General features: G+C 39.1%; 1 protein-coding gene across 2 annotated transcripts in view; it reads left to right on the top strand.

Moving 5' to 3' along the window:
- Positions 1-25,879, top strand: part of LOC131431260 (lachesin) — a 534,183-nt gene that overhangs the window by 477,285 nt on the left and 31,019 nt on the right. For both annotated transcript variants that reach the window (XM_058596868.1, XM_058596866.1), the window contains exons 10-11: positions 19,208-19,372; positions 25,338-25,397. In XM_058596868.1, coding sequence (XP_058452851.1) covers positions 19,208-19,372; positions 25,338-25,397 — 225 coding nt within the window. The remainder of the gene's footprint in view (positions 1-19,207; positions 19,373-25,337; positions 25,398-25,879) is intronic.

The following is a 25,879-nucleotide window of genomic DNA, read 5'->3' as shown; positions in this document are numbered from 1 at the left end:
GAACAACGGTTCGCCTTCGAAGCGCCATTCGGTCGATTTTTTTGCGGTTTCATAGTCATATTCGTCGGTTCGGATAGTAAATGGCAAACGACCTTTGCCTTTACTTTCTGACGTATCAGAGCCTCGGATGACTCGTATCGCTAAGATGCCTAAGTTCGACTCCTCTGGTAGAAGGTAAAAGTTTAGATACGAGAAGCCTTCTGCTTACTTAAATGACCCTTGTCACGTCTCACTTTTCCGCACTTTATTCTTCACATCCTTGCTCTTCCTTGAGTACTATGGCTCTATAATTTCATATTCTTTCTCTTCTTATAATCTCTAGTTAGCTTGATATCGTTAAAAACCGAAAAAAGTAAAAATTACTGACTGACCAGAAGTCATAAATAAAAAAAAAAAAGAAAAAAATATATCAATTGTTAACTTATCACTCTCCCCGAGGGTAAATTTTGAAAAGGCGCCCCATAGTGGGAACTTTTCAGCTCATGTGTTATTTGCATTTGAACCAGCAATTTGTTCTCCCTATCGGGGAGTAGCTCTACCAACTAAGCTACTTTAGTACATTACTTGTTCTTTCTCTGGTGATGGTTTTCACAATATTCTTCCTTAAAAATTATTTGTAAAAAGGGAGTGCAAAATAAAAACTATTTCAAAACAGTTTCTAGTGTCTCAATATCAACCCAAAATAAATCCGCTATCTATTCAGTTAATCTTAATCAACTCAATATGAGAAATTTTACAAAGCTCACGTAGATTAAATAAGTTTTTTTTTATTCAATTATATAATATTTTAAGGTACACTGCTTAAGCTCTAAGAGGCCAAGGGCTTTTTCTATTTTTAATTAACAAATAACTTAAAACTAGGATAGTATATTTAGATAATGTAATAACTTTGGCAGATCCAGCCTTCAGCTGGCGATCGGCACCGGCCGGCGTATTGAATGTAACACGTTGGTAAGTATCTATGTGGTCGCGTTTTTCTGTCCGTGTGGGTTCGCCCCCAGGCTACGAATACCAGGCGGGTAGCCCGTATTCTTTTGATAGACTACAGCGGCCGTCCATGGGCAATGATGATGATGTTACGGAAGAAAATGAAAAAAAAAATATAGAGAAGTAAATATTACGGAGAACAGAGTCCCTTTTACTCAAAAACAAAACAAAATGAATGGAACAAAATGACTAAGAACGACGAAATTCTAATTAGTTGAACTCGAGATGGTAAAAAACGTGGGAGGGGTAAGCAGAAAATTTAGTGTCAGCAGCAAGATCTTGTTAGTTCCAATGAAGATGATGGACAGACGAGGGATGGGGAGATTCGGGCGGATGTTAGTGTAGAACCTGTGGGTGAAGTTTATTCTTAGCATCAGTCGAGGAGCAGGGGTAACTTTCAGAGCAAGATACAATATATTACACTTGTATATTAACGTGTTTAAAGAAATTTATAAATGAGCAACATATATGAAATATCCCGACTCGCCAACACATCTCGAACCGAAACATCAGGTGGTCTACCTCGGGCCCTGAGGGAGTCCTTTAAAACAGACCTGGCGTCACAATACTCCACACATGACCATACGACATGCTCGATGTCCTGATAACCGTTGCCACAGGTGCAGAGACCGCTCTCCATGACCCCAATACGCCGAAGATGTGCGTTGAATGTATAGTGATTTGACATGAGTCGTGACATAACGCGAATGAAATCGCGACTCACGTTCATCCTCCTGAACCAAGCTTTCGTCGATACCCTAGGGATAGTGGAGTGTAGCCATCGTCCCAGTTCGTCATTACTGAAGTTGAAGTTTGCCAACTTTCAAGTGCTCTTCGACGAGAAATACTGAAAAATTCATTGAAGCACATTGGTCTTTCATAAATATCACCTTCTAATGCGCCCACTTTAGCCAGTGAGTCAGCCTTTTCATTGCCCGGAATGGAACAATGCGAAGGGACCCAGACTAATAAGACCGTTCAGATAAAGTTCTCAAATGTTCCCGAATTTTCCCCAGGAAATATGGGGGATACTTTCCTGGCTTCATTGCCCGGAGAGCTTCTATTGAGCTTAGACTGTCCGTGACAATGAAATAATGGTCTTTGGGCAAGGTTTCAATGATCTCGAGGGTGTACTGAATAGCAGCTAATTCTGCGACGTAGACTGAAGCCGGATCACTGAGTTTGTAAGAAGCGGTGATGTTTTGATTGAAGATGCCGAAGCCTGTGGACTCGTTGATGTTTGATCCGTCAGTGTAAAACATCTTTTCACAGTTGACTGTTCTAAATTTATTATTAAAAATATTTGAGGCCACTTGAGGGCGCACGTGATCCGAAATTCCACGAATCTCTTCTCTCATGGATGTGTCGAAAAACACAGTAGAATCAGAAGTATCTAAAAATGAGCACGGTTGGAAACAAACGAAGAAGGACTAATATTCTGAGCCATGTAATCAAAATACAAGGACATAAAACGGGTTTGAGAATTAAGCTCGACAAGCCTTTCGAAGTTTTCAATCACCATCGGATTCAAGATATCGCATCGGATTAACAATCGATATGAGAGATCCCAGAATCGGTTTTTCAACGGTGAGACGCCCGCCAGAACTTCGAGACTCATCGTATGAGTAGACTGCATGCAACCTAGGGCAATACGCAAACAACGATACTGAATTCTTTCCAGTTCAATGAAATGGGTGTTCGCGGCGGATCGGAAGCAGAAGCATCCATATTCCATTACGGACAATATCGTTGTTTGGTATAGCCTGATCAGGTCTCCTGGGTGGGCACCCCACCATGAACCAGTTATTGTACGAAGAAAGTTGATTCTCTGTTGGCATTTTTGTTTCAGATACCTAACATGACATCCCCAGGTGCCTTTTGAATCGAACCAGACCCCGAGATATTTAAATGTGAAGACCTGAGCAATGGTTTCACCCCTTAATTGAAGTTGTAGTTGTGCTGGTTCTCGCTTCCTTGAAAATACAACCAGCTCAGTTTTCTCCGTAGAGAAATCAATACCCATTTGAAGAGCCCATGTTGACAAGTTGTCGAGGGTATGTTGTAATGGTCCTTGGAGATCGGCAGCTTTGGGTCCTATAATAGACACAACGCTGTCGTCGGCAAGTTGCCTTAGCGTGCAAGGTGTGTTGATACATTCATCAATGTTGTTCACTTAAAAATTGTATAAAAGGGGGCTTAAGCATGAGCCCTGAGGAAGACCCATGTAAATGAATCGTATTGTCGACAAATCACCATGCGCGAAATACATGTGTTTCTCGGACAATAGATTAAACAAAAAGTTATTCAAAACTGGCGAAAGACCATGCTGATGCAACTTCTCAGACAGGATATTTATAGAAACTGAGTCGAAAGCCCCCTTGATATCTAGGAAAACTGATGCCATTTGTTCTTTACGAGCAAATGCCATTTGAATTTCTGTTGAGAGCAACGCAAGACAATCGTTCGTTCCTTTGCCCTTGCGGAAGCCAAATTGTGTATCTGAAAGCAAGCCATTAGTCTCCACCCAATTGTCAAGACGAAAGAGAATCATTTTTTCGAACAATTTCCGGATGCAGGAAAGCATAGCAATCGGCCTATACGAATTGTGATCGGAGGCTGGTTTCCCTGGTTTTTGAATGGCGATCACTCTCATTTGTCTCCAGTCGTGTGGGACAATATTACCCTCTAGAAACTCGTTGAATAAATTCAGCAAGCGTCTTTTGGCGGTGTCAGGCAGATTTTTCAACAAGTTGAATTTAATTCTGTCTAGCCCCGGGGTTTTATTGTTACACGACAGGAGCGCAAGTGAGAGCTCTACCATCGAAAACGGTGTTTCGTTTGTATTCGATGTCGCGACGCGGGAGATCTTCTGTTCCGGAACAGAATCGGGGCATACTTTTTTTGCGAAATCGAATATCCAGCTGTTAGAATATTCTTCGCTTTCGTTCGACTTGTTTTGGTTGCGCATTCGTCGAGCAGTGTTCCAAAGAGTGCTCATCAATGTTTCTTTTGTTAATCCGTCAACAAACCGTCGGCAGTAACCTAGTTTCTTTGCTTTAACTAAGTTCTTCATTTGCTTATCTAGCGCTGCGTAATTTCTATTATTATCAGGTGTTCCATATTTTTTGAACTTTTTGAATGCTAAAGATCTTTCCGCGTTCAGTGATGAGCACTCTTTGTCCCACCACGGATTTGGAGGACGGATGTTAGATTTCGCGCCGGGTACACGTTTCGTCTGAGCTTGAATCGCGGAGTCGAGAATCAAGCCAGCCAAAAGCTTGTACTCTTCCTCTGGAGGAAGTTCTTGTGTTGTTTCCAGTTTCTCAGACATCTAATTTGCGTAATATTTCCAATCAATATTTCGTGTGAGGTCATACGAAATATTGATTGTCTCCGATGGTCTTAATCCGTTAGCGATTGAAATTACGATAGGTAAATGATCGCTACCGTGGGGATCGGGGATTACCACTTGCAATCCAACTGTAGCAATGTCGAGCAAGGGGATAAATCCAGCGCACTTGATCTTTCTGGTGGTGCAGGGATCCGTGTCATTTCTCCCGCATTCAAGATTGTCATATTGAAGTTGTCGCAAATATCATGGATCATAGCTGATCTGTTATCGTCATGAAGACAACCCCATCCCGTACCGTGTGAGTTAAAGTCTCCTAAAACCAACGTTGGTGCGGGAAGGAGTTCTATGATATCACTGAGCCGCTGATTCCCAACCGAGGCTCTAGAGGGAATGTACAGGGTGATTTTTTAAGAGCTTGAGAACTTTTTTAAACAATAAAACGCATAAAATTTGCAAAATCTCATCGGTTCTTTATTTTAAACGTTAGATTGGTACATGACATTTACTTTTTGAAGATAATTTCATTTAAATGTTGACCGCGGCTGCGTCTTAGGTGGTCCATTCGGAAAGTCCAATTTTGGGCAACTTTTTCGAGCATTTCGGCCGGAATAGCCCGAATTTCTTCGGAAATGTTGTCTTCCAAAGCTGGAATAGTTACTGGCTTATTTCTGTAGACTTTATACTTGACGTAGCCCCACAAAAAATAGTCTAAAGGCGTCAAATCGCATGATCTTGGTGGCCAACTTACCGGTCCATTTCTTGAGATGAATTGTTCTCCGAAGTTTTCCCTCAAAATGGCCATAGAATCGCGAGCTGTGTGGCATGTAGCGCCATCTTGTTGAAACCACATGTCAACCAAGTTCAGTTCTTCCATTTTTGGCAACAAAAAGTTTGTTAGCATCGAACGATAGCGATCGCCATTCACTGTAACGTTGCGTCCAACAGCATCTTTGAAAAAATACGGTCCAATGATTCCACCAGCGTACAAACCACACCAAACAGTGCATTTTTCGGTATGCATGGGCAGTTCTTGAACGGCTTCTGGTTGCTCTTCACTCCAAATGCGGCAATTTTGCTTATTTACGTAGCCATTCAACCAGAAATGAGCCTCATCGCTGAACAAAATTTGTCGATAAAAAAGCGGACTTTCCGAATGGACCACCCAAGACGCAGCCGCGGTCAACATTTAAATGAAATTATCTTCAAAAAGTAAATGTCATGTACCAATCTAACGTTTAAAATAAAGAACCGATGAGATTTTGCAAATTTTATGCGTTTTATTGTTTAAAAAAGTTCTCAAGCTCTTAAAAAATCACCCTGTATATGAAATCAATACAAAGGTCCTTACCTTTGATTGTAACATGACATGCGACAACTTTAATACCTGGTATCGAGGGGAGGTTAATTCGATAAAAGGAATAGCACTTTTTGATTCCCAAAAGTACTCCTCCATAGGGGGTTTCTCGATCCAAACGAATAATATTAAAATTGTGGAAGTTGAGAGATATTTCAGAAGTTAACCAAGTTTCGCACAATGCAAATGCATCGCAATTCATGGTATATAATAGATGTTTGAAGGAAAGAATTTTTGGGATGATACTTCTGCAATTCCATTGTAAAACAGTGATCAAATTCGTGACCTCATTGGATAAATTAGCCATCGAAGGATACGATCGCTGAAAGAAGGGGCCATTTTACAGTCAACAGTTTCAAAAACGTCTCAGCTACGGGATAAAATGTCATCAAAAGACCTTTCAAGGGGTCAGAGATATTGAAAATTTTAAAAATCTAGTCCACTATATCAGAAAATTTGATAAATCCAGCATTTGGTTGATTCTTTGACTGGTCTTTAGGGGCAATTGAGTTTTTGTTTGTCTTAGGAAGTGTTGGAAACTCCTTATCAGATCTCAGTTTTTCTAGATCACCAGCTATTCTTTGCTTCGGTGTTTTACTAACACTTTCTTTAGCTGTTACTTTTGGAGGCCCCTCAAGGACCACCTTCGAACCCTTACTAGGTAGCTTATGAGAGGAAATATTTCTTCTTTTCCTGTTGCTACGAGGGATGGCCGAAGATGTGCCTTCGAGAGGGTCGTCTGAATCGCACTCGTCTGTTGACAAGCAAGCATAGGGATTTGCAGATGGGCTTGGTGGTGTAGCGCTCTTCAGCATTTCTGCAAATGTGCGCTTGGAGCGTTCCCTTAAAGAATGCTTTAGCTTATCTCCCCGCAATTTGTAGGTGGGACATGCTGAGAGATCATGCGGACCCTCACTGCAGTAGAGACACTTTTCAATGTCTCTTCCGCAAGAGCCATCCGCATGACGCTCTCCACACTTCGAACAACGGGGCCGATTCGCACAATGGGAGGCTGTGTGTCCTAATTGCTGGCAATTAGTACAGTTCATAACCCGCGGCACGAAGGCACGTACGGGTAGACGAATCCTGTCCAGAAGGACATAATTGGGCAAAGCCGAATCAGCGAAGGTCACACGATACGAGTTCGATTGAGGATAAGATTTTGACCCATCCTCGGCGATCGATACTGAATGCAAGCGTTTGCAATCCAGTATCTTCAGATTCTTGAGTAAGGGGTTTTTGAAACCGCCAACCCCGTGCTCAAGAATATCTGCGCAAGTCAAACCTGCATCTGTGACCACGCCGTCTATTTCGACTTCGCGGGCTGGTACATATACGCGATAATCCCGCGTAAAGAGCTCATTTCGAACGATCTCATTAGCTATATTTTTTGCCGCTGGATGTTGCATAATAGGTACTGTTATTCTTCTGCCGAACCCATCCTTTACTTTTGTAGTTTTCAAATTTATCATAAATTACTGCAGATGGCCCCGAATGCATGGAATATAAATTATGTTGATGCGCATTAGACTTTCATAATCAAATTAAACCCATTCTTCACTATAGCAAATTTCATAACAAGCAAATAACTAAAGGAACATATTAAAAAGAAGAAATACTATTACAATCAATATAGTTATAACAGAAGAATATAAATTAGTAAAACACGATATCTGTTCAAATTTCATACCAAAATCTTCGAAAAAGTATCAACAATAGTCAAACCCTAAATCGCAGTGTCCCCTTGAGGGGGGTGAAAACAGCCACCAACCTGTCATTGCAAAGTCATACAAAGAACCGCACCATTGCAAGATCAAACTTTGCTAAGTGGTTTGTTAATGTTCCGAGGTCACCGGACGGACGCACGACTGGCCAACGCTCTCGACGGTCCCCCAGATATGATGGGCACCCATAAAACATCAGCGAGCGTAACAAACATAAGAAAAGAAAATAGAACAACTTTTCCATTTCGTCACGTCCCCGAAGGGAAAAGTGGGCCATTTTCTTCGCTTGCATCGTGTTCGCCGGTTTTCCTCCGACGCGTCGGTCGGTCGGTCGGTCCGTGCCGACGCCACTGATGAACTTTCAGAAACGACAAAGGTAAACGTTTTGGGAACATGATCGTGATAATAAATGAAGAAGTGGAATAAATTTTGATTGACTCGCAGCTTCCACTTGGGAGGGAGTTTTATTTTTCGACACATATCGCAGTTATTCGACAGTTTCAAACACAAATAACAGGGCAGAACTTTTGACAGTTTTTGTTTTTTTTTGGCAATTGGACCCTCATCAAAGCGGCTATTATTCGGGAAAATTGTTTGCGCTTAGCTATGATAATCATACAGTTTACTGTTTTGCAATGCAACACGCCGATGTTGCATGAAATCAAATATTCCCTTAAATTAGATTTCCCCCGATAATTAGAATAACCATTTTTCGGCAAAAACGAGCAAAGTCCAATCATTTGGTAGAATGTTTGCCGAATCGTTGTGAATCGAACTAACTGGAATGCCTCCCACGAACCAGATTACAAAATCAAACTGAAAAGCAATCAGCAGCCAATTTCGCAATCGACTAGCAAATCGTACCCAGTTTCAGACTCAATTAAATATGATATTAAATTCCAGTGCCGGGGGTTTTGCCTCCGACCGTTTTTCCCGGCCGGTAAATCAAATCGATAGATAGAATTATCTTTGTTAACATTTCATTTTCCGTAATTAAATCAATTTAATATCCCGTGTACCAGCTTGTAGCCGGAGCTTCCCGTTCGGTAATGTCCGGGTCACGCGGAACATCCCCAGCGGTGAGAATTCGCGGAAACGGAACCAGTAGTAGTAGTAGTTGTTGTTGCTGCAGTAAAAGGTAGCAGCAGAAGTTAATAGCGACATGCCGATGTCCTGTTTTCAGGATGCGGTAAGGTGTCGTTAGGCTAGCGGAAATGGGGTCCCGGTCGGTAGATCATTCTATCAGCTCCAACGGTATGAATGCTGTGCCGTACTATTTATTGCATTGCACTATTTATCACACATACTACAATGAGAAAGGCATCATTATAGGGTTCATAGTGTCAATAGAATCACAGAACTAGCTATTCAATGGTTCTGCAGAAACGAATTGATTAAATTTCACAAAACTTTTCCATCGGTACACCACTAGGTGGAATAAAATATGATTTATTTTTTTAACGCAGACAGAGAATATCTGTGCCAATTTACGGGGGAATTTCAGCGGACGAGGATCAAACCGTAATTCGGTTTCGTGGGACCCGGGAAAAGTGGTAGAACTTACTTTGGTACTCCATCAGGAATTACACAAGGAAGCCATCTAGGGCCACTGTTTATTTAACACTACTTTAACGACGCTAATTTTGTTCTGAAAGAACGGTTTACATTTGCTGATGACCTTCAAATTTACAATGTAATCCAGAATAAAGATGATGCCAAGTCATTGAAACATCAATTGTTTTCCTCCACTGGTGTGATCGAATGATTCTGGAATAATTCTAAATTAAAAGACATGTTTGATCAAATGCATTCATACGATCGCAAAATCCTATTCGGTTTGACTGCTGTTTAGGTTTCCAAAATTTTCCCCTACTCCATACAAACAATTCGATGCACGAAAAATGATATTTAAAGCCAGGTCAAAATAAACGATCATTTTTACATATGTCCTAGTTTAACATAGTGCCAGAAAGGTCATTAGATAAACGAATGCTATATAGATGTCACACGCCCATATTCAACGTTTCGACTTTAAGATAACCAGAAAGAAAAATGAAAATGAAAATGATTTTTCTCATCCTACAATGTCATATCCGCTTTAATTGAAAATAAACTAAATTTAAATTGCACTATTTTGAAAATCCTTTACCTTTTAGCCCTTACGGTCACGAAATAGTACCAGTTATTGATACTAGTACTTCGATGTGCTATTTGCAACCTTCATCAGTGTTTCAGTTCTAAGTTTGTTGGAAAAAAAAGTGCGGTGCTTCCTTTCATAGGATTTTTTTTAAAAAAGTTGAAAATTTTAGTGTTATATTTTAAAGTATTTATAGCGACTTTTCGCCTTATTCCAGTAATAGCAGTTTCACGCGCTTGATGATAAAGCGATGTTTCGGAACAAAAGAACATGCCATTTGTATTAGAGAGATGGTAGTATCTACAAATTCAAAACAATTTCATATTTATAGTGATTTATACTGCTTGCATAAATAATTGCTGGAAGAATACAACTTATTACAGATGGCCCAACTAATTTCTACAAACTTAGACTCATATGAACAGTCCTACGCTCCAATATAAGGTTTCCAAATTTCTATACGATACGATTTCTGGTTCCGTAACAACAAGCTGATATATGTAAAGAAATTAAAATAATGTCACTCATTTTGCTAGTGGATTTTTTTTATGAATCGATTTCGTCCATCTTACATTCAATTAAAAGGTAGTAAGGTCCCATAAAAACTGTTTGTTTTGTAATCAGATCCGACCTCCGGTTGAGGAGATACAGGGTGATTAGCGTAAAAATTTCACATAAATTTATCGGGCTTATCGGGTTCTCGACTGTTAAAAGTCGACGGCCAAATAAACTTTTTTTAGTCTCACCGATATTCGGTTTTCGATCCCGGAAGGTACCCACAATTTTTTTGTGGAACAGACTACAATTTCTCTAAGATGGCTACACTGTTTTCTAAAATTTTTAATCTAATGAAATGATTTACAACCCATTAAGGCAAATTTAACTGACTTCGGCTACACCGATTTCCGTTTCCGAAAGTGTTGGGAATAGAGAAGCTAGAAGGCCAAAACGAATTTGATAACAACAAAAATTAAAATTAAACTTTTGGTTCCATACAAAATTGGTGAGTTATATCCGATTCCGACTTCCAATTTTTAATTTACAAAATTATTTGAGTTTTATCTTTTTTATAAATATAAAAAATAGGTATAGAATTCGCTCGAACTTTAGAAAAAATTTCCGAGGCCCGGAGGGTCGAATGTTATATACCATTCGATTCAGCTCGACGAACTAAGCAAATGTCCGTGTGTGTCGCTGAACGCTGTTGAATGGTTTTGAGATCGGATGTTTACTTTTTGAGTTATACAAAGTTTTATGTCAAAATTTTCAGTTTTTTGACAATATCTGTCACAATTGACCTTGAAAACGGAATATGTCTCTAGACTTAGACTTTATATTTTTGTGTAAGCGACCTTTTCTTCTATTCCAGCAGTAGGAGTGCTGTATAATAAAGCAATGCTTGGGAACACGATTTTTTATACTGTGACATACAATTGTTTCTGAGTACCAAAAAGACTGTGTACAGCATCATTTTTCATGACATTTGGCGTCGGACCAATTTTAGCACGGTTCGTTTTTGGCAACATGATCGTTCTAATATGACATATGTAAACCAGATGATGGCAGCATTTTCGAGTTGAAAGCAATTTCATAATTATATTCATTTAAACTAGTTACAGTGATAAATGCTGGAAGAACATAACACCTATATACCATTCGATTCAGTTCGTCGAGATCAGCAAATGCGTGTGTGGCAAATACTTTTACTCAATTTTCTCGGAGATGGCTCAACTGTTTTCTACGCACTTAGATTCATATCAGGGGTGGAAATAAGCAAATTTCTTGATTCACAGTAAATAAAATAGTTAGTATTATCTTTTCATATCACATATTTATTGCAGATATTATAATTTCCGTGCGTAAAATAGGCATATTTCCACCTCTGATTCATATGAAAAGTGGTATACTCCTAAACAAGGTTTCTGAACTTCAATTTGATCCGACTTCTGATTGCGGAACTACAAATGGGAGGTCTTTAAAGCCAATAAAACATTTTACTTATTAGTCAGATCCAACTTTTGGTTTAGTAAATACAGGATGATTAGTATAAAAATATCCATTTCACATAAATTAATCAGGTTTATCGGATTTGCAGATTTGGATAGTTAGTATCCAAATAAACTTATTTCTGTTTTAGCGGAATTCAGTTTTCGGTTTGGAAGGTACCCAAAAATTTATTTCGCACTACGATTTTTAAAAAAAGACTACACTGATTTTCAAACATTTTGAATCAAATGTGAACTATACAACTCCTCGGGTTTATTTATCAGACTTCGGTTACACCGATTTTCGGATGCCGGTTCCAGTTTTGAATCATTTCTCAAAGCTAAAAACAAATCGAATTAAAAAAATCAAGTTAAAGCATTAATGTTCCCATACAAAATTCATGAATTTAATCCGATTCTGGAATTGCAGGGTGATGAGTTCTTAGAATTCAAATCGATATAGAAGATGACAATCCCAAAAAGCTTCAAAGTTGGACTCAAAACTATTGCAATTTTCCGTCATATTAATTTATGGCCATACGAATCGTTTTTCGTTATACTGGTTCCTGCATACCGGCTCTGGAAGTACCGTGAATAATGACGAAAAACTGGAACTTACTTCGACATCTCATGGAATATTCAATCGATTATCACACGTTTAGATTCAAATTCGATTCGATTTCCAGTTTCGACATTACAGGGTAATGAGTGATTAAAATCTCAAACTGCCGCTTGAAACGATGATCATTGAAGTAATGTCATGAGAACTAAAACTCCAAAAAATATTCATGCAAAAAACACAAAATGTGGATCGATGAAAAAAGGTATCATCTCACTGCTAGGTGGATTAAGCACTTTTTTAAAATTCAAACCATCGAAGAAGATGACGCTACCAAAAAATCTTCTAAGTTTGGCTCAAAGCTAGTTTAATTTATTCGTCATACTAATTCATGGACATATGAACTATTTTTGGTTATGCTGGTTTCAGAATACCGTTTCTGGAAGTATCATAAATATTGACAAAAACTTTGAAGATCGGTGCTTAATCGATTGTCACATGTTTAGATTGAAAGGAATACTGATGAGGTTTCATACAATTTCTATCTTCGATTCGTTTAACACAACGGTCTTTGAAATAATTTCATGAACACTAAACATAGCGACGAATATTTACGCAAAAAACACATACTGATTGATAAAAAAAAGGGTATCGTCTAACTGCAAGGTGGATGAAACACGATTTTTGTTTTAGAAATGCAAGAAACGTCGAGATCTGGTGTTATCCCGAATGCTTTTTTAGTCAACTCTCTGACACTTGGAGAACTTCTGATTTTTTTCAAGAATTTCTAATTTTTTACAAGAATTTTTTGTCCTAATCTCGACAAGAATTTCTGCTCTAATCTCGACGAATTTTCTGTCTAAATCTCGACGTTTTAAGCATTTCTAAGATATTCGAAATAAAAAAAAACTTTTTTTAGTTGCGCTGTTTTTTAAAGCGGATTTTTAAAGTTACACGATATTTTTCCGCGTTTTTTCACGCGGTACGTATCCCCTGCGTAGAAAAAGTCCTCAGTGTGTTGCAATAGACGAATTTCGCACAAGAAGTCGTCATGAACTCAATTTTTATGTTTCATCACTGCCTACGAGAAACAAATCGAGTGGAAGGACATAATGAATGAAATTTGATAAAAAAAACGATAATTTAGCGATACAGAATCGGTAAAGACAGAGCTCGAGAACCCGCAATCTTCGCCTTACAGTGGAGACTCTCTACCAAGATGTCCATCTCCTCTGTGTGACGAAGAGCAAGTATAATTTCTCCCCCCTGACATTTCACCAGAGTGATACACGTTGGCGTCAGATTATTGTCTGCACAGGGGATGCCAAAAGCGAAACATCGCACAAAGAGGAAAGCGTACTTCTTCTCAGTGTCGAATAGACAGCATTTGAGTGTGTGCTTATGGTTGAAGCAGCTGGCGAGAGTAAAACACATTCTTTTCGCATGAATCGCTCTCACGCGCTCTCGCCTAAATACACCCAAGTGACCACTGGTGCGTGCTAGTGAGTAAACACTTCTGTCATTTAATTTTTAAATTTATAGAAGGTAACGATGGCCTTGCGTGCATAGCAAGGAAAAACTAAACTTTAACGATAAATTGCACTTTTGCCCACACTTCTCTTATACGAACCGTACATCAGAGTCGTCACCGGCGTGAGAACTTCAGAGAAAATATCTTTATCCACCTTAGAGAATTTCAAAGCTCTGCCCTAGCAATTTAGTGCGATCGTATGCTGGAGTTCAAAAAAAATATAAACACTCGCTCTCATCATCATCATAAATATTTGTTTATTAATCTTATTTTTGTGTATTACATCAACATTTTACAGTACAAGTGTTTTGACCCTTTGGCCTTTCATCATTGTTGTTCATACGATTCGTTTTTAATAATAGGTGTTTTAGTTACTCTTGTTTTACATACTAATATTTAATCAAAATTTTTATTTTAATTATTAATAAAATATCTACCTACTTATAACCATCCCTAACCTAATACGTACAAATTTTGAATTATTTGTATTTCAGAGATTGAGCACCTCTCTTCAAATTTCGTGCAGTATTGTTCGAATTTTTGTTCTAGCATATCCAGTGAGGCCATCTCATGTACTTCACTAGTCCTTGTCCAAGGGGGTAGATTTAGAATCATCTTTAAGATCTTACTTTGAATGCGCTGAAGCCTAAGTTTGTGTGTTCGTGCACAGCCCCGCCAAACAGGGACTGCGTATTCAATTGCGGGGTAGATGATTTGTTTATAGACAGCCATCTGATTCTTCAGGCATAGTTTAGATGTTCTACAAATCAGCGGATACAGAGACCTAATGAGTATGCTGCATTTTTTAACGATTTTGTCAACATGTGACCTGAATATCAGATGTCTGTCAAAGGTGAGTCCTAGATAGATAACTTCGTCGGACCATTGGATGACCTCATCACCGAATCGTATTCGGCATTCGTCTGATGGAACAAGTTTTGGAGATCTTGAATGTGGAAACAAGATGACCTGAGTTTCTGCTGCATTGATCACAATTTTCCAGCTTGTAAAATATTCCGTTAAAGCGTCCAGACCTGTCTGTAGTTTATTCTTCAGAGCATTAATGACACGACCTTTGTAAAGAATGGCAGTATCTTCAGCAAATTGTGACAGAACACCACCACCCGGAAGAGGTGGGATGTCTGATGTAAAAATGTTGTATAGAATGGGACCTAGGATACTTCCCTGGGGTACACCAGCAGGAATAGTGAATCTTTCTGAAAATGCATTATTCAGAGAAACCTGGAATGCTCTATCTGCAAGATAATTTTTGATATTTTTAATAAGATACATGGGAAAATTATACCGATGCAGTTTAAACACCAGGCCATCGTGCCACACATTATCGAATGCCTTTTCAATATCCAATATTGCCATGGCAGTCGTTTTGGACACTGATTTGTTTTGCTGGATGACGTTGTTAACCCTTGTGAGTTGGTGGATGGTGGATCTTCCTTTCCGGAACGCAAACTGTTCTTCCAGAAATATATCCTGTTCATCTGCGAAAGCAAGAATTCGCCTTTGTATTGACTTTTCAAACAGCTTGGATAGGGCAGAGAGTAAGCTGATGGGCCGATAGTTCTTGGAAAAGGAAGGATCTTTCCCCGGTTTCAAAACTGGGATAACTTTAGCTAACTTCCACTTTGAAGGGAAGTAACCAAGCTCCCAGCACCTGTTAAAAATTTTAACTAAGAAGACAAATGAGCGAATAATCAAATTTTTCAGCTCAATGTTGAATGTGTTGTCGAAACCGGGGGCCTTTATATTTTTGGATTTTTTCACAATAGCCATCAGCTCATTCGCAGTGACTCTACTTTCCTCAGGAACTAAGCTGTCTGATTGGAGAACACATTCCAGAAGGCTACCTGATTAAATAGCAAAAGTTTATCTTGTATCACTACCTACAGCTGATCTCACAGATCTCATTCTAACCATATCAAGCAGCCAAAATTGAGCCACGAACTTTTGTGTGAACATGTACGGAACATGTATTCCGTTCTATCCTTTTGAGTTGTTTGTCATCATATTCGAAGTAATTTAGTTGGATTAAGTGATAAGCATGAGGAAAATATATACTCAGTATTCTTAAACTTTCATAGCTTAGATTTCCATAAACTAATATTGATATTAAAGGAGAGCAGTTCCAGAAAAGGGGTGTAATGATGCCTTTCTCATATCAATCATACTCTCATATGTAATGCTGTGGTATTCTTCAAAATAATTTCCTTCGACTCTTAAAAGAATAACCAGAATCCGTTTGTATTGATAATGACTAACGATTGGAGAAGTTTTAGGGCCAATTTTGGAATTTTATTACGGTTTTTGTTGTTTTTGGCTTTCTCATATAGAAAGGTTACGCAATCACTGTGAAACCCAACTTTTGAACCGAGGGCCGGAGAGCTTAATGTCATATACCATTCGACTCAGCTCGACGAACTGAGCAAAACTTAGATTCAAATGAAAGGTCTCTATGGGACCATAGGGTACTATAGAATTTTACCCGGATCGGACTTCCGGTTCAGGAGTAACGGGGTACAATGTGCAAAAAAATGAATAAAAAGTGCACTCGATTTTCTCAGAGACCACTCAACTGATTTTCTTCAACTGATATACAAATTGAAGGCCTTGTATTCTCATAGGTTGCTATTCAATTTCATCCGGATGCGACTTCCGGTTCCGGAGTTATAGGGTAAAGTGTGTTAAATATTGTACACCGTAATTTAACTTAAAATTTAAAGTTGAACAAAAACTAGTAGAGTTTGTACGTTCTGTTAGATGGTAGTCCTACGAACCGACTTCGATTATATCGGTTCTCGGGTTCCGGTGCTGGAAGTACATATAATAGTGAACCCATTTTGTTTTCTTAAGGATGACCAACGCGAGCAAAGCACTGTTTCATTCTGTATGTTTTACGAGTTAATGCATAAACAATCCCTCGATTTCTTTCAAAAATCGAAGAGAAACATTTTGAAAAGAATACCACAGTATTATATATATATATATATATATATATATATATATATATATATATATATATATATATATATATATATATATATATATATATATATATATATATATATATATATATGAGAAAGGCACAATTAAACCACTAGGTGAATTAAAACGGGTTTTTAAAATCAGAATTTTTACACTAATCACCCTATAATTCGAACCAGAAATCGGATCAAGATGAAATTTAAAAATTCACTATGGAACCTTAATACCTTTCATTTGAACCTAAGTTTGTAAAAATCGTTTCAGTCATCTCCGAGAAAAGTTAGTGCATAAATAAAACGGTACATACACATACAGACATTTTGCGTACTCGACGAATTGAGTCGAATGGTATATGACACTCGGCTCTTCCCGGCGGTTCAAAAGTCAGTTTTCACCAGTGATGCCAGATCTGCCGATTTGTCTGTAAATCTGCAGATTTCGTACATAGTGCTGCAGACATTTTTTGTTGTGCAGAGTTTTGCAGACTTTTGAAAGTCGAGTTTTTCACGACCTGTCGCGACCTTTTTGCTTGTGGTATTCTCAGTTTAGCGTGTCATACTTTATAGAGAAATTGCGGTCAGCTTTTAGCAGATTTTTTCTCGGATATACAGATATTTTACCTGGCATCTCTTGTTTTCACAGTGATTGCATTACTTTTCTATAGAAGAAAGGACGTGTCCTAGAAATGGCCATACTACTTACTTACTTTTACTTTAAAGGTGCACATCCCGTTTTCGGAACATGACCGAAAAAATTGTAGCTTTCAGGATACTCGATCTTGAACCACCGTTTTCCAGTCGCTCTGAATTCCCGCTGCGCGTGCAGGTTCTCTGCTGAACAACACGTAGGCCATTCTCTCTTACGGCATTCTTGCTACATGTCCAGCCCACTGTAGTCTGCCGTATTTAATAAGCCTTCCAATGTCCGCATCTTTGTATACTTGGTACATCTCATGATTCATGCGTCTGTGCCATTCTCCATTCTCTTCTTTACCACCGAGTATTGAGGGCAGGATATTTCTCTCAAAGACGCCGAGTACTCGAACATCTGTTTCCTTCAACGATCATGCTTCGTGGCCGTATAGGACAACAGGTAGTAGCAGTGACTTGTATAGAGCCAGTTTTATGCGTTTTTGCAAGCTGCGAGACTTCGGCTGGTTGCGGAGCCCGTAAAAAGCCCTATTAGCAGCTGTAACACGCCTTTTTACCTTGCGGCTAATATCATTATCGCATATCATCTGTACCGTTTGGGCTGTCTCGTTCTCTACCAGCCACCATGTACTTAGTCTTAGAAGAGCTTATCGTCAACCCTATTCTCGCAGCTTCTTTCTTGAAGGGCACAAAAGCCTCTTCCACAGCTCTACGATCCACACCAATAAAATCAATGCCGTCCGCAAAACCAAGAAGCATGTGAAACTGATTGATGATGATTCCGTTTCTTGGCACGCCGGATCTTCGTATGCACCTTCGAGCGCTATATTGAACAAGCGTCGCCCTGCTTCAATCCATCTAACGTCACGAAAGCATCGGATGTCATACAAGCCATCTTGACCCTTGATTTCGATCCATCGAGCGTCGCACGAATCAGTCTAATTAGCTTTGTCGGAGAGCCATGTTCTAACATGATCTGCAACAACACGTTGCATTTCGGTGTTTTTTTTTTTTAATTTTCAATCTTTTTTCCTTCGATAGTGCTACTAACGAACTTTGTTTTGCGCTTTCAAATAAAATTTGTATGAACCACTTAAAAATTACTAACTCAACACACTTTTTCTCCTCAACTTTATATATTACCCCTTACATTGTATCAAGATTCGACTTTCGGTTCTAGTATTATAGGATACCGAAAGAATTCCAATTAAATGACGATGGAAAAACCGTAATTTGTTTAAAACTACTTCGTAATATAGGTTTTGTTAGTTGATGTCCATAAGGTGTACTAATCCGGAATCCAGCTTCGGAAATCGGGAAGTAGACCTGAAATGTGTAGAATACAATTTGTATCAATTTCTCTACTTAACGATTATGAGGAAGGCATCATTACATCATTAGGAACAAGGGGTGAGAAAATTTGGAACTCAAAAAGGATTTTTGGTAATAGATACAATTTTTCGAAAGCACTAGGAGCCAAACTGTTACTTCAATCTTACTTTGGTTTACCACTCCTCTGGTAGGGCGTAAATAAATGCTGTAATCAGTGTCTAAACAGCTCAATACCCGGAACTCTCTGCATGAGCCTAATTCAATTCCAGGGCCACAATAGTTTCGGGTCGACCACATGCAGCCCAAATGGCATGTACGGTTAATTAGACACGCTTGTCATTGGCTGTTGAAACTAATATTCCCAGCTGTGCTACCGCCCAGTCATTGGCGCCCTTGTGCAACGATGGAATGTCCCCCTCCCGAGAAGCAACTGATTTATGTATGGAAAATCAATTACCCCCACTTTAACCCAGAGCTAGGCCAGAGAATCGTCCGAAAATTACTGAACCATACTACCATCTCGCAACTCTAATTCTTGCTATCATGCCTACAGACTAACGGAACTAACTAACTAACATTCTATTCTCGATTCACAGATACTTCCCGCACCGGGGACAAATTCGAGACCATGTCCCGCAACACCGGCTATACCAAGTTCATGCAGCTGAAAATTAGAAGCGTCGGTCCGGCAGACTTCGGCTCGTATCGATGCGTTGCGAAAAACTCATTAGGCGAAACGGACGGGTTAATCAAACTGGACGGTAAAACAACACAACAAAAAAAAAGTGAACTGCACTCATATATCCTTTTTCGAAACTATGAAAACGGTACAACCGCTTGGCAGGCAGACAGACGGGTCGAGGTTGAACACAAACGCAATGCGGCGAGAGTGGGTGGAAAATTGGTCCTATCCCGCAAACCACATCATGACGGATGATGATGCGGATGAGTGTCGCTACGGGATCACCGGACGCAGAGCGCAGCGGGTTCGCCGTAGCGTCGAACCGGTGGTCATATGATCCTCGTCATACGTCTTGTTGGCGACGAGACCGGTGGGACGGTGGCCGATCCACATGGAAAGCATTATCTCGTTTGGCCAACGCCGACGTTCGTTCGTTCGTTCGTTCTTTGTACCGGTCCGTGTGTGTGTGTTTGAGTATGAGGGGATTTTTTCTTGCTCCACTCGCATGCGCTTTCAAACAAAGTGCTCACATTGTTCGGTGAATCCTTTTATTTCGCTTCGACACAATGGACGGCAACAGCTTTTTGCTGCTGTCGTTTGATGATGGGATTCAAAAATTGTAATCTTTTACCGAATTACGGATTACTGCGGCGGCTACAGGTTGGGTGTGTTCGGGTGTAAAGCATACCTAATTTGAGATCAATTTTGGCCGGAGATTCTGTGTATGATACATAAGAACATGTTCGAAATTGTATTGCTTTGAACAATCTGTGCATTAAAAAAATCAGGATTTAGGATTTTAAATGAGAGTAAATTGATTCAAAAGATATACTCCTGTCTGAGTATAATCCATTCATTTGATAATACAATGATTCCCAATATGAAAGAGCTCTTAATTTTAGCAACTGTCTACCAACCACCAAGCAATTGTCCAATTGCTCGAGAATATATGAAAACAAATTTCAAAAAAAAAATTTAACACAAGTTTATGCTGATTCTTCACTTTGTTTTATGATCCTTATGAAAAATGGTCCACTTGGCAGGAATATACTCTTAAGGTGCGATTTATTAATTTTAGTTGGTTTGAGGTAAAGTCGTAATAAGTAAGTTCAGTTTTTTGCAATGGCTGAGTGAAAACATATGATGGAGAGGCCAAATGAATGAGAAACTTACAGAAAAGTTGATTTTTTGGAAAAAAAAAAAAGATACGCTCAGAGACAATACTCGAACCTGCACAGTAGAGAAGGCAGCAAATGATTATTAATATACTCTCCTATTCCGTGCTTCAGCGGAAGAATAGGTACAGAGCGAGAAGACTAGTGTTTGTTGTTTGATCAACAGAGAAGATGTTTGGATACATGATACCGATCGTGAGGCGACTAGGATTTAGAGCATGTACAGGGTCCGGCACTCGAAGTGTAACCAACCAGGCCATAAATTCAGTTTGGAAAATTACTTTAACTTAATTCAAAGTACAAAATGTGTAAAAATAATACAAATTCAGAATCAATTCACTTTTGCTCGATATGACCACCTTTTGCCTTGACTTGATGACTTGAGAGAGCGAAGGAGTTGCTTCGTTTGGATGAAAGCGGTCAATTTCCGAACATTGTATTTTCTGACGAGAAAATTTTTCCAATTGAGCAATTCGTAAACTCTCAAAACGATAGGGTTTACTTGACCGACTGTTCATACGAGAATTTGAGTCATCGATTGGCCACCAGGAGGCAGCACCCGCAACAGATAATGGTTTGGGCCGCTGTAACCGCAGATGGGCGCTCTCCAATCGTTTTCATCGAGCCTGGCGTCAAGGTAAATGCGACATATTATCGGGAAAGTATTCTGGAGGTTGCTTTGAAGCCGTGGGCAGACAAACATTTCGGTGGCAGATCATGGACGTTTCAGCAGGACTCGGCACCGTCTCACAAAGCTCGAGTGAACCAAGAATGGCTGAAAAACAACGTACCGAACTTCATCACGTCCACACAATGGCTCTCGAATTCACCAGATGCGAATCCAATGGATTATTCTCTTTGGGCCATTTTGGAGAGCGAAGTCCGAACTAAAAGATACACCAGTCTCGAGGCGCTGAAAAAAGTTATTGTCCGCGAGTGGGCCAAAATACCTGCAAGTCACATTCGGCCAAACGAAGCAACTCCTTCGCTCTCTCAAGTCATCAAGTCAAGGCAAAAGGTGGTCATATCGAGCAAAAGTGAATTGATTCTGAATTTTGTATTATTTTTACACATTTTGTACTTTGAATTAAGTAAAAGTAATTTTCCAAACTGAATTTATGGCCTTTTTAATTGGTTACACTTCGAGTGCCGGACCCTGTACGATGCGCTTACCAGACCCAGCCTTGTGGTAGAGCCGTGTCTATCACACTGCTTAGGGTGGCGAAATGGTAACATCTTTTCTGTGAGTATCTCATTCATTTGGCTTCTCCAATAAATGTTCCCTTTTATAGTGATTTTCAGCTGGCTTTTGTGTAGTTTAACTTTTTAATGCAAGATTTTTGTTGTAGCATTGAAAACAGCTACAAGTATTTATTAGTATTCAAAATGTTACTTGGGAACAAGGCACATAAGTCCGATTAACCTAAGGTTCTTTTTAACGCGGCTTTTGTTTACGTGGATTTACGAAGTAGCGAATTTTCAAAGTTATCCAGTTTTCTTGTTTTGTCTTCGAAATGAATGAAACATCGAGTTCTAGTGTTATCCAGAATTTATGAGACTTCATCAGATCTGGACGTTTCATGCATTTCTTCTTCTTAGTTGGCATAAAAAAACAGTTTTGCGGTTTTTTCCTCTGCGAATTTCCGAAGTTACATGGTCTTAAATTCTCCATGTCCCAAAAGTCGTCTTTTTCAAAAAATGTTTTTTGTGATTACACCATATCTCAACGTTTCATGCATTTCTAAGACATTTGGCATAAAAAATACAAGGATCAGCCCCATAGGCTTGTTCAAGTCATTGATGTGGAATAAGGTAACAAAAATTTCTAATGATCTACAATCCAACAGTTCAATCAATCGTCACACTTTTGAATCCGCTATTGCACGAGAGTCTACCTAGATTTATCTTGATTAGGAACCAACACCGAACATTGTTTGTTTTATAGCCGACGAAATTACACCAATATCCCAAATACTTGCGATACGGATTTTGATATTAAAGCACCTTTTCGTCGAGCTTGTGTTCAAGTTTTGTATGCAAGCAGTGATTTCTATAGCGTTAAGTTTCTCTATCATTCTGCGATTTCGGTTGAAGCGATAAACTATTTCTCATTATCAGTCGAGTTCATGTTATATAACTGAGAAATTGGTCTTACGCACTCAAAATTTACCCTGGGGTAATTGTCAATTTCTCAGGTGAAACGACATAACATGGAATTTCATCCGAGCTTGCATGACACAAGATTAGAGCATACCAAATCGTTTTATAGCACTTTTTGTCTTGCTGTCTAGCAACAACCTACCTCTAGCGTGCTACGCGTAGGACTGAAACGTTAGCTATAATTTTGCTTCTATTTATAGATTCGCGTGCTTCCAACAGCTTCGCTTTTGCATCGATTGACCAATCAGAGCGATGCTATGATATATCGCTTACCCCTTCAAAACCGTCGCCTATGGCAGAGAAATCCGACATGCCGAAGATTTTTAGCAGACAAAATAGGACACTGCTCGCTACTAATCAAAATTTTAATTATTTATAATTGAAAATACGTGACATGATACATTCAAATCGAAGCTTAGAAATATTTCCAATCAAATAATGAAATAATATTAATAATTGATACAAAATATACTGAGCTGTGAATGTTAAAAACCTGACCACATTTCTACGTGTATTTGTCCTTGAGTTTCTAATTTGCACCCCTATATAGAAAATAAAGATGAGTTCAACATAAAAAAAAATTTGGATTTCGGAAATCTCAAAATTTTTTCGGTGCGTATCCCCCGCATAATCAGAGACCTTAGAGTGTGTAAAGCTTGTCACGGAATAAATGGGTGCACCTAGTATTTAGTGAAAATAATATAAAAAAAATTGGGTATGCACATTTTTATTAAGCATACTGTTAATATTAGACTAACTCAACAGATTAATATTCTCAGCATTTGCTATCTGTTGATTGTAGTCTAAACTGCGCTTTTTTCAAGTTGTTTAATAGCTTCAGCTTCCGAAACAAACAAAAAAAATTGAATTTAACAGTGGAGGGAAAAATTAGACTTGGACGATGCAAATAAATGCTGACTATAACTGAGCTTCGTGGCGCCCAAGTACAGCTGAACATGGTCGGGTTCGCCTGTTGAATTCTTCGGTTAGGAGATGGCTACGGGTTCAAGTCCCGTTTCTGCGGTATTCTTTTTCGCAGTGTTCATTTCATAGTTGTATTCGCAGGATTTTTTGCAATCTGTTTTTCTCGTTAGATACCGATCAAAACTAAAATTTCGTACATTTTTACACTTTTCACAACCGAAACCTGGTGCAATTTGCTGTCTTGCGGCTGTGTCATAATTTTGCAAGAGGACACGCTATGGAAATTGCCAATTTAATTTAACTTATGTTCTTTACTGAACACTAATATTAGAGATAAACGACATAATAGTTTATTTTAGTTATGATTATTGCATAGAAACCAAAATTTTATATTAATACAGGGTTGCGCAAAAGAACATGACACATTTTGTTCTCGGGTTACAGTAGAGCCAAACAAGGGAGGGAGAAATCGAGTAGTAGGCAAGTAGAAGAATGAAGGTTTATTTTCGTCTAGTAGTTTTCCATCATGGAGCACTGAAGTGTCGCTCACCGCGTTTTTATGTATAACTCGATTTTGAAGAATCTGTCGTACGATTAAAGAATTTTTCAAATTAATGGACAGACTTCTCCATAACCTGTAACGGATTGATCTCGGCATAATAACGACATTTTTGCTTGTTTACTGCACCCGTCAGGTGGAAGTGAGCTTCCTCGTTCATCATTTTAACGCTTAGAGAAATCTCAGCACTGCATAGCCTTTCGAGCAGCGAACGATAAACGAGATTCCATATTCTGCGGTTTCAACTGTGGGTGACGACGATCTTACGTGGATGAAACGACCAATCTTCCTTGACCATTCGAAGGAAAGAACGACGAGAGTTTGTTAAGAGCACTATTTTCTGGTGTATAATAATGGATCCAGCCAAACATGTACTAGAAGTGCGCTTGCGTTTATTATTTTAGTTTGAGCGGGATCCAGCGGTAAGCTAGCTTTCTCATCGGCGAATTTTTGCTTAACTGTGGTATGCTCGCGCACTTTCCCTTTTCTCATCCAGTGAAATTTTATATATTGTTTTTGTCGTTTATTTTGCCTCGGGCTTAACCTCCACTTTTTATAGTTTTGACACTGTTCTACTTTTATGTTCTCCTAGATATGCCAAACTGCATCGGCCGTGCTTAGTATATATTGACAATATCAATGCTAGTACTTCGTTTCTGCCATTTTTTTGTGGGCCGAGTATTAATATATTTGAATGAGTAAAGGAGTAAGTAATTAATAATTTAAAAGTGAATAATTTAATAACAATATGATTAAAAAATTATTGACAAACAAACGTTTAATTTCCACAGCTTCAATGAGAATACGATGGGATTCTGTTTGTATCAATTGTGAAGCGCACAGCCGAATCACGTTCACGACAACCTATTCGAAACATTCCTATGGAAACAATAATTCTTCCATGTAATTCCACATAATTGAATACAGAACAAATCAGGATTCCTTTGATTCGACGCACCGAAATCAATCTGATTGATGTAACCGCACTTTTATCAACTCAATTATCGTAGCAGTCCTACCACCTCGACCCGTTTGCCTGCCTAAAGGATAGAAAACAACACCCTCAATAACAAAAAAAAAACGATCCGAACACAGATCAAGTTCAACCAATTTCCTCCAGCAAATCGATATCTGATACCACAATTTCCCTTTCTCTTACTGCTTGCCTCTACCCGGGGTCCCAATGGCTCGCTCGTTCGCACGCTCGCTTTTTAATTTAAATGCAGAAATACCAGCGCCAACGACAATATTGACAACCGAATCACTTTATAACAATCGATCAAAAGGTAATTTAAATGTAAATTTTAAAATAAATTTTCATTTCACTCCACTCCATCGCCTCCCATCCGATTTCTCGGTGCACCGTGACCGGTTCCTCGCGCACTTGGGTTCACTCAATCGTCGGCATCGGCTCCTACCTTTCCAACGTCCCCTCCTTCCCCTCCACATCGGTTCGTCCTTGCGACAGATTTTATTAAATATTTTCAACCACACTATGCAAAGATGATTGAACTGATGAAAAACCCTTCTCGGTTTGTGGTACGATCTAGGAATGACTGACACCGGCCAGACTTGCTCGACTCGGTTCTGTGGGTTTGGTTGGATGGCGGTTCTCGGCGATAAAAATAGTGAAATTTCAATCCCAAGCCTAAAAGGGCGACAAGTCGAATGAATTCAATTCAGTTTCGGTTTTGTGATGTTCGATGAAGAATTGAAATGGGCGGTTTCAGTTAGATCTGTGTAACATTTTATTTAGTTTATGGAATTT

This window comes from Malaya genurostris, chromosome 2 (genome assembly GCF_030247185.1).
Source record: "Malaya genurostris strain Urasoe2022 chromosome 2, Malgen_1.1, whole genome shotgun sequence".
Taxonomy (NCBI): Eukaryota; Metazoa; Arthropoda; class Insecta; order Diptera; family Culicidae; genus Malaya; species Malaya genurostris.
Note: the sequence above shows the minus strand (reverse complement) of the source record. Positions and strands in the feature narration are given on the sequence as shown.